Below are 17,534 nucleotides of genomic sequence, written 5' to 3' on the forward strand. Positions count from 1 at the left end.
TCTCTTCTCCTCTCTGTACATGGAGCAGATAGTTGATGGACGGTTAGGAGTGTTGAAATGGCTTTGCTAACACATCACAGCTGGCTTTTTCCCCGGTGGGAGAGGGAAGTCAGTTGAACTGGACAGATTTCACATTTCTGTAGAGAAGAATTATTGGCATTACTATCAATTTTCTGCAACCAGCAGAGTTGTAAACCAGCTCAAAGACAGTAAGAGGCGTAAACCTCCCAGAAGCAGATAACCCTGCGGAATATGTGTGCTCCACAAAGCCCACAGGTGTCCGTAGAGACACCCCGCCATCCTTTGTGCCACGAAAAAGTATTTCATATTTTTCTCCTCCAGCCTTGATGCTACAGCTAGCTCTTTCTTATGTTTGCTTTATCACATATCTATCCATTTCTCCATCCATCATCCACCTATTTTGTTACTCATTTCCAAGTAAGTTGCAGATATCAGGATGTGTTATTGTTTAAGGTGCTTCCTTGATTAACCAAGAGAATTATACTGGGTCTATTTTCCAAGTGCTAACTTATAAGACCATATAAGTAGATATGTTACTCTTAATAATACAATCAATCGCTCTTTTCATTTCATCACTGAATTTCAGGCCAGGGGCCATTTGTCACACCAATCTGAGCATGTGCTATCTATCTTGGCACTTCTTAAAATCAGGCCCTAGGGAGAACTTGTGTCTTAGCTTTTGTAGCTGGACCCTGTAAATGAACCTTCAGTCTTTTAGATTCCTTGTCAGATATCTGCAAGTCAGGGACATTGAAGCATGGTGTTCTTTTTTGTTTGGATTGTTTTTTGTTATTTTTTCCTTCTGTATATTTTTTCTTTTCATTTAAACTTCTATTTTGGGTTTAGAGTTCGTATAAAAACAGTTCCTCTCTCTCCCTTAGCCTGGGCTGAGAAGTCCTGACGCCTCCCGCTGAGTTGGCTCTACATGCCTTCCCTCATGCAGACCCAATGCGAAGCCTGTCACAATCCCCTTTTCTTGAGGGATATTAATAGATAGGATATCAATAGATTATATAAAATACATGTCTGTGCATGTTTATATAGGGTGCATACTTGTTTCCCATTCTGTATTTATCCCTTGATAATAAGTATTTAACAAATATTGTTTTGAGTGCTTATTGTCTGCCAGGCACTGGGGAGGAGGGGGGCGAGTGAAAACGCAAACAAAAGCTGGCGCCCTTGTGGAGTTTGTATTCAGTTTGTAAATGCGGGACAGTCCTACACATAAGCAAGATCAATAAGGTACATAGTGTGGTAAACGCTCAAAAGAAGCCTAAAAGAAAGGAGTGGCGAGAGGGTGTGGTCGTAGGGTGCAGTGGGGACCGGTAGCCTGGACGCATTGTCCCTGGGGGGTGACTCGAGACAAGACCTAAAGATGAGGGTATGAGCCCCGTGGACGTCTGAGGAAAGAGCATCTCGGCAGCACAAACAGCCAGTTCAAAGCCCCTGGGCTGGGAGTGTGCTGGTCACGGTCAGGGGACGTGTGACAGGCGGTGCGGGAGCTGAGGGCAGACAGGGAGAGGGGCCGGGCCTGGACTCCGCATGACGTGCGGAGAAGCACCCGCGATGTCTCCTAACCTGTGTTGTCACAGTTTGACGCTGGCTCCGTGTGGAGCGTTGATCTGAAGTCTCAAGGATTTTAGACGATTTTAGGGGCCTGGATACGGATCCATGCAAGACGATGGGAAGTTAGGAGCACAGTTGATGAGAACTGGTCATTTTCTGTCTGGAAGGTTGAGTTGATAGGATGTGTTGATGGGTTGGATGTGGGGGGTGAGGAAAAAATGAAGTCCATGTTGTGAATGCTTCTGAGCTGAGCAAGAATGGAATTGCCATTGACAAATGAAGCAGTGGAAGGAGTAGGTTGTGTTGGGAGAGAAGATCGGTGGTTTGTTGTTTTCTGTTATTGTGATAAGATATGCAAAACAAAGTTTGCCATTTTAACCATGTTTAAATGTACAGTTCAGTGACAGTGTTCAATGTTGTACAACCATCACCATATCTATTTCTAAAATGTTTTCCTCACCAAAATAAGCTCTGTGCTCATTAAGCAGTAACTCCCCATTCCTCACCCCTGCCCCACCTCTAGTAACCTCCAATCTACTTTCTATGAATTGACCTGTTCTAGGTGTTTCACACGTGTAGAATCATACAATATGTGTCCTGTTCTGTCTGGCTTTTTTCACTCAACGTAATTTTGAACAGTCATCCATGTTGTAGTAAGTATCAGAGCTTTATTACTTTTTACGGCTGAATAATAATATTCCACTGTATATACAGATTTATTTGATCCATTCATCTCCTGATGGACACTTAGGTTATTTCCACCACTGTCTATTGTGAATAAAGCTGCTATGAAAATTCTCATACAGGTATCTGAGTCCCTGTTTTCAATTTTTTTGGGGGTATATATCTAGGATTTGCTGGTTATGTGGTAATTGTGTATTTACCTTTTTTGAGGAACCACCAAACTGTTTTCTACCATAGCTGCATCCAGCCAGCAATGTACAAGTGCTCCAACTTTTCCTCAACCTCATCATTTTCCATGTTTTTCATTACAGCCAACCTAGGAGGTATGAAGTGGTATCTCACTGAGGTTTTGGTTTAAATTTCCTTAATGACTAGTGAAGAATATCTTTTCATGTGTTTATTGTCCATTTGTTTTTCTTCTTTGGAGAGATGTCTATATGTCCATTTTTCCTTTTTTTTTATTTTTTTTTTTTATTTGCCCATTTTTCCTTTTTCCCCCCTTTTTTTGTTGAGTAGTAGGAGTTTAGTATCCAGGATACTTAGTATCCAGGAGTTTAGTATTCTGGATATTAAACCCTTATCAGATATGTGATTGGCAAATACTTCCCCCCATTCTGTGGGTTATCTTTTCACTCTCTTGATACCATTCTTTGATGCATAAATATTGATGCATAGACATTTTTAATCTTGATGATATCCAGTTTATTTTTTCCTTTTGACCTATGCTTTTTGGTGCCTTATTAAAGGAACCCTTACCAAATCCAGTGTCATGAAGATTTCCCTCTATATTTTCTTCTACGAGTTTTATAGCTTTAGCTCTTAAATTTATCTTTGATCCATTTTGAGTTAATTTTTGTATATAGCATATAAACTGGATACCCAGTTTTTTCAACACCATTTTTCAAAGAGACTGAATGATGACAGATGTGAGACTTTATTTATGGACTTTTAGTTCTTATTATTTATTTTTATGCCAGTTCCATACAGTTTTGATTACTATAGTTTTGTAGTAAGTTTTGAAATTGGGAACTATGAGATCTCCAACTTTGTGGTTCTTTTGCAAGATTGTTTTAGCTATTTGGGTTCCCTTGGAATTCCATTATGAATTTAATGATGGATTTTTTTCATTTCCACAGATGTTTCTGGTAGAGATTGCATTGAGTCTGCTTTAGATAGTATTTACATCTTAACAATGTTGTTTTCTAATGAATGAACACAGGATATCTTTTTGTTTATTTAGGCCTTCTTTAATTTCTTCCATCAGTGTTTTCAGTGTACAATTCTTCTGTTTCCTTTATTAACTTTATTCCTGAGTTGTATTCTTTTTTATCCTATTACAAATGAAATTGTTTCTTAATTTCCTTTCCCAATGGTTCATTACTAATAAATGGAAATACAACTGATTTTTGCATGTTGATTTTGTAATCTGTAACTTTGCTGAATTGATTTACTAGTTCTAACAGTTTTGCAGCATTGTTTAGGGTTTTCTGCATGTAGGATCATCTCATGTGAATAGGGATATTTTACTTCTCCCTTTCCAATTTGGATGTCTTTTATTTCTTTTTCTTGGCTAAGTGCCTGACTAGAGCAGTATCTTCGTTTTGGACCTGTTAGATTTGAGATCCTTCTTAGACTTCCGAATGGAGACATCACGTAGGCAGTGGAAAACTTCAATGTGGGTGTCAGGAAATAGGTCAGTAGTGCTAGGAAATTGGGAGCTGTCAGCAATAGGCTGGGGCATAAGCCACGGAGCAGTGAGAGAACTCACATAGGGAGTGAGTCTAGGTAAAGACCAGAAGAGGTCCAGGGGCAAAGTCGTGGAGGAGAAGCCCAGCATTGTAGAGGTTGGGTAGCAGTGAAGAACATCTCCTTTCCCATTTCCCTTCATCCCTTGGTCCCTGAGTTGGGGTACTGCCCACTGACTTCTTTCGGATGCTTCCACAGGAGAAAGTGGACGCCATGGAATGGGCTGCCCTTGGATTTCACTGGGGGCTGGTCACCTCATTGGGCCTGCGTAGTTTTCCTTCAAGGATGCCATTGAGCATGATTGGGTTTCAGCCAGAATCTTACTCGATGATTAGAGACGCCCATGGAAAGGCCTTGTCTCCAGGCTCAACCCAGGGAGCTGTGCTACAGCTATTCACATGTATCTGAAGCCGATGAGCGCGAACGGCAGACCTTCTGGAGGGATAACTGGAAAGCCGGCAGCAGTCATCGTTATGTAGCTCGTCTGCCGCTTCCCACGCTCGTCCTAGGGATGCCTTTTTCATTCGTATTCTCTCTCCATGCTCCCCCCTCTGCCTTTCCCACATGTGCACATGTAGCACGCAGGCCCCTTCCCTTCCACCATGCGTGTCCACCTGGGGCCCTCTGAATGCCTTTCTGTTCCCCCTCCTCATTTATTCACATGGACCATTCAGGACATGAGCAGGCGTGCAGTGGTTCATGGTTATGCTGTGTGGTGGTTTGCATTTGACATACAGCTTATGAGTCACAAGAGTGTATGAATAATGTGAGTCCATTTCTATTTTCTTTCAAAAATTATAGATACCCACACTCCCGTAGAAAGAACATTTGGTGGAGTATATACCAAATTATTCAACAGTAGTTATATCTGGCTGGTGGAATTATAGGGGAATTTTTATGTGTAATGAAATATTTCCAAAGCCTTTAATTTTTTTGTTGTAAGCGTGCTTTTATTATGTAAGTAAAAAAGAGTATTTAAAATTTTAAATAAAAAAAACTTTACAATTGCAATTAGTAGCAGATGCGAACACATAAATAAGCAGTCCCGTTGTCTGTGCTAGTGATTTGATTGATCCACTCACCAGAAGCAGAAGCAGTATGTGTAGGTCTGTGTGAGACAGGGATACAGTACCGAGAAGCTTAGGGAAAATGGTTCCTCAGCCTGCAAAAGGATGCCTTTCTGCTCCCATCCTTCCCTGGAAGGCCTTCCCCAGCATGGCACATCGGCGGGTCTGCTGGCTGACAGAACGGACTTCCAGAGAGAGAGCTTTTGTTTTCCTCTACTACCTCATGTCCTGAATTATTTTGGATTGGATTGGGGGTATTATCTGAGTTTCCATCTCTTGGGCTATTTTCTTTCCAGGAATATAAAGTTTTTTTCTTTGATATATGCTTAAATGTTTATTTTTAAGTGATAGAGGTTTTCAAAAAACGTATTGAAGTTTATTTCTATGGGGAAAAAATATTTTTTATATTTTTGACTGTTTTTTGTTCCTTCTCTTTTGAACTTTCTAGCCAACAAGAACATTAGTCATGACAAGCATGCCATCTGAGTAAGTACTCGTTGTTTTCAAAACTTCCTACTCAATGTAAAATTTTAGCCCTTCTTTCGTATACTAGAATGGTGTGCTTTTAGGCCATTCAGAGGTCTGTACTGTATCACTATCACTATCTGTAATTAAAACCTGAGCTAGAAGATCACTGGACATGAAAAAGGTGGTCAAAGGACCATAGGCAGTTTAGGCTGAAGACCCCGTGAGCTGCGGAGCCAGCATTGAGAAGTTACAGTATTTTGCTCTTCCTCTTGCTAGCTGACCTGGTGGCTGTGCATGTCCACCGCCCTCACGCCATTCACGTTTGGTAAATGGAGCATGGCTGCCTGAGACATTTCCCTTAGAGTCGTAAATGCTTTGGTGGGAAGCTTCCTACAACTGTATGACTGTATTACAGCAGCCACGCACACATTTGTTCACAAATCCCTGGCAAGCTCTTATCGTTTTCCTTAAACATCTGACACAGTAAAGCACATCCAACAAAAATACCGCACCACAGTCTTTGTAAGAGATTTTTGAGTTCCTGTTTACAGGGGAAAACCGTGTCTCTTTATATCCATGGTAGGTTTTAAGGTTTTCAGAGTTTCATCCAAACATTGGGACATTTCAGTGAAAAATAGGCTGCAGAAAGAGCGCATGTTTAACACACTGTCAGTATCAAGACCCTTTTCCTACCCCTGGCAGGAAACTGAAAGGATTGGTAATTCGAACACCGTGCATTAGTTAGTGAAAAAGTGGTCTGCTCACAATTTGTGTTAATGTCTTCTGAAATATACTGAACACTCTAAGTAGTATACAGAAATGGATACTGAGTACGGCTCTAATATTTTAAGAAGTCTATATTTTTGCCCCAAATACAAGGACATTAACAGCTGGTTATTTTCTCAAAGGCTTGAAAATCAAACTTCTCATGTAGTCCATATTGCCTTTTTATTCGTTTTCCCCACCTATACTTCTCGTGTGAAGTTAAGAATAAGAGCTGGGGTTCGTTTTTTATTTTGGTGGCAAAATCATGCGCGGAGACGGAGTCCGCTTTTGCCAGCCATTTACGTAACCCAGGCTCACCGCTGGAACGTCACAAGCCAATAGTGTACAGGGCAAGGTCTCTGAAGGAGCCAGTGAAGAAATAAGGTGCTCCCAAATGATGACAGGTTAAGGACACTATTGCTCCAGGCCAGCGGAGATGAAAGCAGTGAGGTCCAAGTTTAGCGGAGACAGACTCTTTTATAGAAGTGGGCTCTGCGGAGACGCAGCTCTAACCAACCACGAGCTGCCCCCGCTGCCAGTGCAGTAAGGAAGGCCCCTGCTGCCGTGGCAAGTCGCTCTCATGCTGGCGGCAGGCTGGCTGCCCCGAGGGCTAGCACTGCAGGGACCCTGCGCAGCTGTGCCACCTCGCCAGGGCAGGAGCGGAAGCCCCACCTCTTTTGGAGACCGCTACACGGTTTAGCACCAGTGCCAACCCAACTGTCACCTTGGCCACGGCAGGACCACAGTCTCAAGCTGTTTAGGCCAGCGAAGTGTGCCTCTCCCAGAGGGAAACCGTCGATAGGCCCCACAGACGCTGTGTGCAGAGTCCCAGTGTCCCTGCCCCGCCATAGCTACTGCTCCACGTGGCTCCCGGGTCGGCCCTGCAGCGCCCCCAGCCGCTGAGCTGCTGGCTTCTCATCACCAAGGCGGCGGAGGGAAAGACATCCTGGCACGACTGCGTCATCCTTAGATCGAGACAACTTGACTTCTAAAAATGACTTTTTTTTTGTCTTTGTCACAAGTGGGTTTGAAATCCTATCAAACCAATACACGACACGTTCTCAGAAGGTAAAGTGATGAACTTTGTGAAATAAGGAGCCTCTGTCACATTTGTCCTGAGACTTGATCTGACGATTTGCTGAAAAGGGCCTTCCCCACCCCCTTAGTAGAAAAACAGTGTGTTTAACACTCAATAGATGTGATCTTTTCCAAATAAACTATGCAAGTGTGTAGCTCAGTCCTGACCTACAGATTAGATCGCGTAGACCTAGAGCGGAAGTACGTGCTGTGGTGGGAGGAGCCCGGGCTGTGGGGGGAGGAGCCCGGGCTGTGGGCAGGAGGGGCCCGGGCTGGGGGGGGTGGGGCCCGGGCTGTGGTGGGAGGGGCCCGGGCTGGGGCAGGAGGAGCCCGGGGCTGGGGCAGGAGGTCTGGCTTCCCGGGCTGGGGGCAGGAGGGGCCATTTACAGCCTTGGCCTCTTTTCTCAGCCGGTGAAGTAGACGGTTGGAGTTGAGATCTGAAGTTGTTCTATTTCCCCACATTTCAAGTTACACACAGTACAGAAATTAAGACAGGAACACCGTAGCCAAAATCAATGTGAAATTTTTAGCTTTCTAGTTTTTTTTCCTTCTTGTTTTTTTAAATGTGATCACCTTGATGTTCGTATGGAGGAAACCTTTACTTGATTTTTTTTTCCCCTTATGTGATAGAAAGCAGGACATCGTCATCCGGGTTGTGGACAAATTGAAAGGCTTTTCCTTGGCCTCTGAAGTGTGCGGAACCACCACTCACGTGCTGGCAGGGAAACCCCTGCGCACGCTGAATGTGCTGCTGGGCGTTGCGCGTGGCTGCTGGATTCTCGCCTACGAATGGGTAAGCCTGTGCTTGAGTGACGGAGGCTCAAACTGAAGGCACTTCGGTACATTTGGTCACCTGGTGGCGACACTAGAGTGACGCCCATGCACATGCTTGTGTGTCCACACGCTTTCTTGGGCCGTGAATGAGTTCTCTCCTTGAAGTCTCCTTCACTTGTCACCTGCAGCCACCACTGGTCATGGACACGCAGTGCAGGGAGGACCCAGGGCGCGAGGAAGATGACCCCTCTGCCGCAGGCACCAATCAGATTAGGACAGACTTGGAAGGAAAACGCAGATTGCATGTTCTCACAGTCAAATGCACTTTCTTCTGTGTTTGACCGAGAAATAATGTGACCTATGTTAGTGATGGTTTAAAAAGCCAAAAGAATTCAGTGATTGTTTTTACAGATGGGTTTACTTAGGATGAAACATGTTCATTTAATCCCATTTGGATATGTTTTATCTTACGCATATCTATCTGTAACATGACTTGCCCTAAGTTCTGTGCATTAAAGGTAGTTTATTTATTTATTTTTTTAAAATCATTGTTTTCATTAGTCCTAAAAATTGAATTGTTTATTACTCTTTCTATTTTTATTTTGCTCCTCAACCTCTGGTCACTCTGAAGTATTGCACTGGGATGAGACTGGTGTTCCTTTGTTACTTGTGGTACTATTTTGCATCTGCTAAGTGTCTGCTCTCCTTCCTCCTCCCCCTAAGAATGTATTGTACAATACTGTGTTGATTTAAACCAATAGTATTATAATATGCAGAGAAACTGCAGATGTGTTTTTAAGAATGGCTGTGGTCTTTTTCCCACGTCATGATTTAACCCTGAGCCTTCTGGTACAAGAGGTGTAAGACATTAGTTCTTAAAGGCATGAAGTTGAAATTCCCTCAGAAAGTTCTATTTGCATTGGTGGCAATTGGGGATTACCTTACTTTATTATGTATTAGTTCTGACCCACAAATTTCTTGCATGAATTGCGTTTATAATTCCATCTTCCAGGAATGAATACCCTGTGTTCTGTCTGTCCAGTTCAGAGTGTCTCTTCATCAGTCAGCTCTTTCTTCCCTCATATCCCAGATGAAAAATGTTCTTTCTCTTTTGTGAATATATGTATCTGTGCTTGGTTCTATAACCAACCTATTCTTCTGGGACTTGGAGCAGGCCAGACAGGTCAGACATGAGAACCAGCATCCACTGCTGCCATTGGTAGGCCTTCACGTTTCTGCTCCGTGTCGCCAGTGTTCTCTCTCTGATGCAAGTTCAGCTGACAGTTACTGTGTGTGGGATTAACCACTAACAGTGAGAAAGGAAGGAAGTAAAGCATGTTATTTAATAAACTCCCAGGGTGCAGTCAGGATTCCCCACCTGGACCTTTCTGCCTGGAGGGAAGAACCAGGGTCGCTCAGTCACATAAGTGACTGAATAAAGTATAAGAACAGTAACATAAGGAGAGGAAATAAAAGAAATTTAAGTTAGAGAGGAAGAAATGGAACTAACTCTATTTATAGATAACGTGATTGTCTATGTAGACAGTTTCCAGAAATCTCCAACAAGGTCTTGGAACTAATTAGTGAGTTCAGCAGAATGTCAGGATACAATAATATAAGGTCAACATTGGCATGTTTAAGTGTAAAACTAACCTAATATGCGTAATATCTGTAATGCCAAAAACTACAAAACACTGATTTAAGAAAAAATGAAGGAATTCAATGGAGAGACACACTGTTCATGGTTGGAAGATTCCATGTAGTTAACATGCCCCCCTTCCCCAAAATGATCTGTAGATTTAACACATCCAGATGAATCATTTGAAGATGTAGGAGAGCTGATTCTAAGATGTATATGTAGAGAAAAAGGAACTGGCATAGCTTGAACAATTTTGAAGGAAGACCAGAGTTGGAGGACTGACATTACGAGATCTGAAGACATTCTTTGTCGGGCCAAGGCGGTATTGACAGAGGATGGACATGATGGAACAGAGCGGAGAGGGCAGAACAAGACCCACACACATATGGTCCACTGGTTTTGACAAAGGTGCAGAGCAATTCAGTGAAGAAAGGACAGTCTTTTCAACAAATGGTGCTGGAAAAATAGGTCATCTGTATGTAAAAAAAATGAACCTATACCTCACGCTATATATAAAAATTACGTCGACATGGATCCTAGGTGAAAACGTAATATGATCAAACTCTTGGAAATAAGCCTGGGAGAGGAGTTTTTATGACCTTGGTTTAGACAAACAGTTCTTAGATGCAACACCAAAACCATGATGTTTAAGAGAAAAAATTTAACACCTTACGTTTCATCAAAATGAAAAGTGTTTACTCTGAAGAACATTAGAAAATGACCAGGAGAAAACATGTGCCGATCTCGTATGACAAAAGACTTAACATCCATGGTGTATATGAAGACTCACTCTCAAGACTCAAAAATAAGAAAACGAACTCAAGCAAAAACCAACCAGAAAATACTTCTGAGCACGTTAAGCTGTGCAGGTGGCAAATAAGCACCTGAAAAGATGCTCAAGGTTGTTACCTGCGATGTAACAGCTCAGTGAGATACCCCCACGTGCCCAGTAGGAAGTCTACGTTACCAAATCGTTTATAGGTTGGCGATCTTCCAGCGAGGACGCCCAGCGCCTGGGCGCTCACGTGCGGCTGCTGGGACTGGGAAATCTTGTGTCTACTCTGCAAAACACTTATGATCGTATGAAGTCAAACGGGCGCATCACCGCCCGCCCAGCAACCCCTCTCCGGTATTTGCCTAGGAGAAACTAAGGCGTATACTCACCCTCACATCTGTACACCAGTGTTTGTAGCAGCTTTGCTAATAATAATCCCCCAAACCCGGAGACGACACAAATGTCCCTGAGCATGTGAATGGATAAATGAATTAGTCTGTCCACACACGGAAATCTGCTCGGCAATGGGAAGCAGCGATGACGCAGGCCACCGCTTGGATGCATCTGGCTTGCAGGTCGGACTGCCTGGTGAACCAGCTGGCCGCGGGGCAGATGGCCCTGGTCTCCCCCAGGAGTGTAGCCCCAAACTCCACTCCCAGCAGACGCGCCCCCGCCTCCCACAGGACCCGAGGCCTCCCGTGTCGGGCTGGCGTTCCCAGACAGTACCTCTAAAGGGGCACCCAGATCCAGACCTGGAGGCACCGGACCGCTACAATGAGGGCAGACGCCCTCAGGCTGGGACGGTGCACCTGAGAAGGAGCAAGAAGGCAGGATTGAGCCGCCAAGAGAGACAGTATTAATAGAAGATGAGACGAGACAGCAGGCCCTGAAGGGAGCCAGGGGGCCATGGTGAAGCGTCTGATGATATTTTTTTGTGCGTGATGAGCCATCAGAAACTGTTGGGGCCATATGACCTGACTCGTGTGTTTCAAAGGATGCTGGGCGCTGCCTGGAGCGCCCACCGTGAGGACACAGGAGTGGTGTCAGGTGAGCTTTCTAGCTCATTGCCATCCGCGTTCCACTGGAGAAGCTGAAGCGTGGACTGGGTGGCAGGAGGCGGAGAGGCAGCAAGACGCACTGTGGTTTGGACAGTATTGTGAAGGTCAGTCCTGCGACTTTCTCAAGGATGGCTGCAGGTGCAGAGGGCAGAGGACCGAGGCTAATCCTGCGGTTGTGGGCTTGCACGTGTACAGAAGGTGGTGAGACGATGATTTAACCAAGATCCATAATGACTTAGGAGGGACAGGTTATGGTGGGTTTGGTTCCCTTTCTTCCCGTGCACCAAGACAGGTGTCATGAAGCGAGGACGAGACACCGGTGCTGGGAAAAGGCGTGGCCGAGACACCCAGTCCATCCCAGGAACAAACCAGGCACAGGCCTTACCTGACCCACACGTCTGGCGTGAGGGACACTGCCTGTTTGACACAGTGGCCTCTACTCCCTGTGGCTCCCACTAGCTGAGCAATGTCACCCAGGGGACCCTTGCCAGACTAGCCTGGCCAATGTGACATCACCTTGAATAATGTCTTCTCCTAAAAGGTCCATAGTGCTGAATTAGTTTCCTCTGGCAGCTATAACAAATAACTACAAATTTAGTGGCTTAAAAACCACACAGCTATATTCTCTTATGGTTTCAGGAGTCCAAAATAGGTTTCACTGGGCTCAGGTGAAGTGTTGGCAGGCTCGCGTTCCTTCCAGACGCTCGAGGGAGAATCTGTTTCCTGTCCTTTCCAGCTTTGGAGGCCACCTGCATTCCTTGGCTCATGGCCCTTTCCAGCAATCATGTCACTCTGACTTCTGCTTCCATTGTCACATCTCCTGTGATGTCCTGCCTCCATCTTTCACTTATTAGGGCCCTCATGGTCTCATTGGTCCCACCTGGATAGTCCAGGATGTCTCCTCATCTTAAGATCCTTAAATCCATCACATGTATAAACTCATAGAAGGTAACATATTCACAGTTCTGAGGACACAAATTCTGGCTGTGGACAGCTTTGGGGGGGCCACAAATACCGTGTTTCCCCGAAAATAAGACCTAGCCAGACAATCAGCTCTACGGCGTCTTTTAGAGCAAAAATTAATATAAGACCCGGTCTTATTTTACTATATAAGACCGGGTCTTATATTAATTTTTGCCCCAAAAGACAAATTACAGATGATTATCTGGCTAGGTCTCATTTTCAGGGAAATAGGGTACTGCTCCCACAAATACAAAGGTATTAATTCTGTAAGCACCATATACCATGTCAAAAATAAGACCTAGCCAGTCCATCAGCTCTAATGTGTCTTTTGGAGCAAAAATTATTGTAAGACCCGGTCTTATATTACGTAAGACCCAGTCTTATATTACGTAAGACCCAGTCTTATTTTACTATAAGGCCCGGTCTTATATAATACAATATATAATACAATATAATACAATATAAGACCGGGTCTTATATTAATTTTTGTTCCAAAAAACACATTAGAGCTGATGGTCCGGCTAGGTGTTATTTTTGGAGAAACACGGTAGCGTGGTTCATTGTGTCCCAAGTTGATGACTTAAACAGTTTAAATTCTGTAGCAATACACTGTCAAAAAGCTTGGAAACACACACAGGGAAGATAGCCATGTGCAGAGGCAGAGTTTGGAATGATGTGTCTAAAAGCCAAGAAACGCCAAGGATCTCCCACAGCCCCCAGAAGCTGGGAGAGGGGCCTGGACCAGAGTCTCCCTCAGAGCCTCCAGATGGAGCCCCATTGCCAACACCTGGATTTGGGACTTCCAGTCTTAAGAACTGGCTTTGCTGGTAGTAAGCAAGAAGAAAGACACAGCTGTGAATATTAAGAAAAAAAATTACAGAAGAAGTGCTTATACGAAGAATAATATATAGGAAGATTGCCTTTGGTTTCCAATCATCTGACGCGGTTCATGTTCCTTTGTGATGAGTAATCACTGGGCAAAGCTGGCAGGGAGCTAGTCCAACCTACAGAGTAGGGCCAACCGTATGGACCTCCGAGAGGCGCGGAGGCAGGGCTGGGATGATAGAGCTGCGTGTACCTCCGAGAGGCGCGGAGGCAGGGCTGAGATGATAGAGCTGCGTGTACCTCCGAGAGGCGCGGAGGCAGGGCTGAGATGATGGAGCTGTGTGGGCCTCCAAGAGGCGCGGAGGCAGGGCTGAGATGATAGAGCTGTGCGGGCCTCTGAGAGGCGCGGAGGCAGGGCTGAGATGATGGAGCTGTGTGGGCCTCCAAGAGGCGCAGAGGCAGGGCTGAGATGATGGAGCTGCAGTGGTGCTGAAGTCTGAGTCCTTCCTGTTTTAATGCTAGCATGACCGTGCATGAAGGCATTCAAATTACTATTTTTAAGTAACACATTTTATATACCATTATAGTGATTTTATTTATTTTTAAAGGCTTTCTTTTTAAATTTTTCAATTACAGTTGACGTTTAATATTAGTTTTACCATTGTAGTGATTAGACATTTATGTAACTTATGAAGTGGTCCCCCTATAAGTCTGGTACCCACCTGACACCGTACATAGTTATTACAATATTATTGACTATATTCCCTGTACTGTTTTGTAACTCCCAATTTGTACTCCTCAATCCCATCACTTTTTTCACACAGCCCTCCCCTCCCCCACCTCCATGACTCCCATCTGGCAGCCATCAGTTTTTTCCCTGTATCAGAGTCTGTATTGTTTGTTCATTTATTTTGTTCTTTAGATTTCACATATAAGTGAAATCATATGGTGTTTGTCCTTCTCTGTCTGACTTATTTCACTTGGCATAATACCCTCTAGGTACCAGTGTAATGGTTTTTAAACAGTGGTAAAGCAGTTGCCTCGTAATTTAATATTATTTTTGTCGTAATAAGCCACTAATTAAGCCACAGTTCTTCTATAAAATGTGACCTGTGACAGGTTTATATTTTATTTATGTATCTAATATATTCAATACCTTCTAGTAGGAAGACAGGAATCAATGAAAGAGCTGTTTAGAGATTAAGAACAGAATGAAAAGATACTTACTATGTAAGTGATTCACTGAAAACACACCCATACACATATGTAAAATGTGTGTTCTGTGTAGAGGTCCCCATGTGTTTCCATTCCATTACTATCACCAGTTACAGTGTCCAAATTGACAGTGCATGTACATCAAGATTATTTTGAAATAGAGGACCCACAAAGCTTTAACACAAGATTCAGGCTTCCGATGTTTTAAAAGTTGGTAAGATAATGATATGAAACAACAAAAAAGAAAAATTCAGTAGAGGAGAGTTGGGTGCCAAACTATGTGGCGGGTCCCAGATTTAGGGGTTTCACGTACTGAAAGTTAATCTCCACCCCCATGTAAAACAAACGGTGCAGACTTGGTGGGGCCGCGTGGGTGCTGGGAACTCTGGCCAGGCAGCCGTGGTGACATTCCCCAGTGCACCGAGCCACAGTTCCCTCCTTTGTGAAATGGGGCTGGTGACAGTGCTGCTTTAATCGGCTTGTGTGAAACCCGAGAGTTAAACGTGCAGTTTCATGAAAAGGGGGAGCTTCATGAATGTTAGCCTTCCACTAGCAATCACGTATTAACTTCCCCCCAAAGAGCTATACACTTCAGTCACTGTCCACTGTCACAGGAGTTTTATTGCAGGCAGAATGCATTTGCCCTAAAATTGAAAAAAGATGCTTTTGCTCAAGACCAGTGATGACTTGGCAAGGACCAGTGGTCCTGGCAGTGGGGGGTGCCCGTGACGGCTCCTGAACCCGTGGGGCTGACTGATCGGGCCTTGGGGAGGGAAGGGAGCGTGAGGACAAGGTGGGGTGGTCTGGGTGGCGGTGGGAAGAGCGCCCTCACTCGCCCTGTGAGGGGCCTGAGCAAAGCACGCTCTTCATCTGGCCTGTTTCAGTGTTACGTGAAGCACCCCTTCTCCATCGCCGCCCTCGTACTGATTTCCCATAGTTTAACTTTCTCCAACGCCATCAGAGTACTGTTCCTGCAAGTGCACACTCAGGTTTTAAGAATAATAGTGTTGGGATTTGTGTCTGTCTGAAAACAGCTGCAGGCGTTGCCTCCCCAATGCACCATTGTTGGTGCCTAAACACTGGTCCTGGGAAATAGAAAAGCGGCGGGTGTCCTGTGGCTGAAAGTGGGTCTGCGATGTAGTTGTGATGACTGTCAAATGTCATCTAGCTGGTGTGACGTGTTTATTGATTTTAATAGGTTATTGCTAACTTACACCCTTCAGGTGAAAAACAAAAGTTTAGAAATGAACTGTCTTTCCCCGTTTGTCTCAATTTTAAATAAGACAGAGATGATCGTGTCTTCTTTCTTTCAATGTTCTAAACAAATTCAGACAACCATGATAAACTTTTTTTTTGAGAGAGAGAATAGTTGCCATTGCTATTTATAAAGCGACCCCAGTCATTTCTAAAGCTCAAACCATTTCATGCTCATCTACAACTTTCTAACTTTAGCAGTGAATTTCAGAGGCTTTAGTTCCTTTTAGGTCAAGGTTTGAAGTGTCCGTACTGTACACGTTAAGGTCACGTCATCTTTATGTAAAACGAGTGACTCTCTCTCTCTGTGGTCCTCTTGCTTTTTCCTTGTCCCCAATGCAATTTGGGGGATTCTTAAACTATTCTTTTTGGCTAGAGGTATAAACTTGCCTCCAAGAAAAACATGCCTGCGAATGTTTTTATTTCAGTGTTTGTGTGGTATTCTCTGGACATTTCTTGTAGAGTTCTTCAAAACTAGATGGTTGTATGTGGCCTACTTTGCCATATCAAAAAAAATTATGGTGATTTTATAACAAAATTCAGTTTGAATTTTTACTTGATTTTTTTTGTTGTTGGCAATTTCTACATGTTTACAGCAGCTCCAGCTTCCATGGTTACCTCTGCTGTTTTCAGCAAAGGGAATAACTTGTGTTTTTCCTGCTTTATGGCGGAATTGCTTGGCAGATACATAGAAATAGAAAACCATGTCAGGAGTTGCTGTTTCCTGTTGGTGGGAGACAGGAAGTAACACGTCGGAAAATGAAAGACACCGATTTGACCAAAGCGTCCCTTTCGACTATAGCTTTTCTATTAACTCGGGCTTGGGCCCAGTGCTGTTTGAGTTCTCTGGCTACTCCTCTGTTCTGACTGTCGCTCCCCAGGCGTTTCCTTCCTTTCCTCACTTACCTACAGCTCTGCTTTGCCCTCACTCCACTTTGCTGGCGTGACGGGGCCGCACAGCCTGTCTTCTCCCTCCCGGCTTCTGTTGGCATAGAGCGCTGCCTCCCTCTGAGAGACGCTGCGTAGGAGTGAGCCGTCGTTCAGCCTGGATTCAGGTTTAAAAATTTCAGGTTAAAAAAATTCTGTACAGCTTCTGAACAAAGCTTGATACAGGGTTTTTAAGCTAAATAAGTTGTAAGTGCAAATCTAGAGTTTAGGAGCTAAATCAGGCCTGCAGCACATTTCAGGACGGTTGACTATTAATGACAAAGAACACTTTAAAATCAAGTGTTTGATAAATCAAGAAATGATTTGACGATGGGTCCATTTTCTTCAAGTAATGTGGTTTAGTTTTGGCTTTCTCACAGTGAACTCAGTAAGCGGCGAGGCTGACTACTGGTGAGAGCATAGAATCAAATGTTACAATGAGAGTGAAATGCGTATTTCATGGAGGCTGGGCCCACCGTTTTACATTGAAGAATGTAAGTCACTCCCCTAAAATTACACGTGGTCGGCCCGGGTTCTCGCTAGTACATCACGCTGCCTTCCCAGCCCACTCGGAAGCAAGCATCTTTGAAAACCTTTTTTTCCTGTTTGTTTTTACTTGAAGTTAGAAGATTAACTCCTGAACACATTCTGAGAATAATTTCTAGACAGAATGTACTCGGTGTACCACATTTGTCACCGGGACTTTGAGC

At 44.1% G+C, this 17,534-nt stretch overlaps 1 protein-coding gene across 8 annotated transcripts in view; it reads left to right on the forward strand.

Moving 5' to 3' along the window:
* MCPH1 (microcephalin 1) overlaps positions 1 to 17,534 on the forward strand; it is a 254,860-nt gene that overhangs the window by 57,545 nt on the left and 179,781 nt on the right. For all 8 annotated transcript variants that reach the window (XM_074329290.1, XM_019717760.2, XM_074329293.1 and 5 more), the window contains 2 exons: positions 5,533 to 5,570; positions 8,025 to 8,187. In XM_074329290.1, coding sequence (XP_074185391.1) covers positions 5,533 to 5,570; positions 8,025 to 8,187 — 201 coding nt within the window. The remainder of the gene's footprint in view (positions 1 to 5,532; positions 5,571 to 8,024; positions 8,188 to 17,534) is intronic.

This window comes from Rhinolophus sinicus, linkage group LG04 (genome assembly GCF_036562045.2).
Source record: "Rhinolophus sinicus isolate RSC01 linkage group LG04, ASM3656204v1, whole genome shotgun sequence".
Classification (NCBI taxonomy): Eukaryota; Metazoa; Chordata; class Mammalia; order Chiroptera; family Rhinolophidae; genus Rhinolophus; species Rhinolophus sinicus.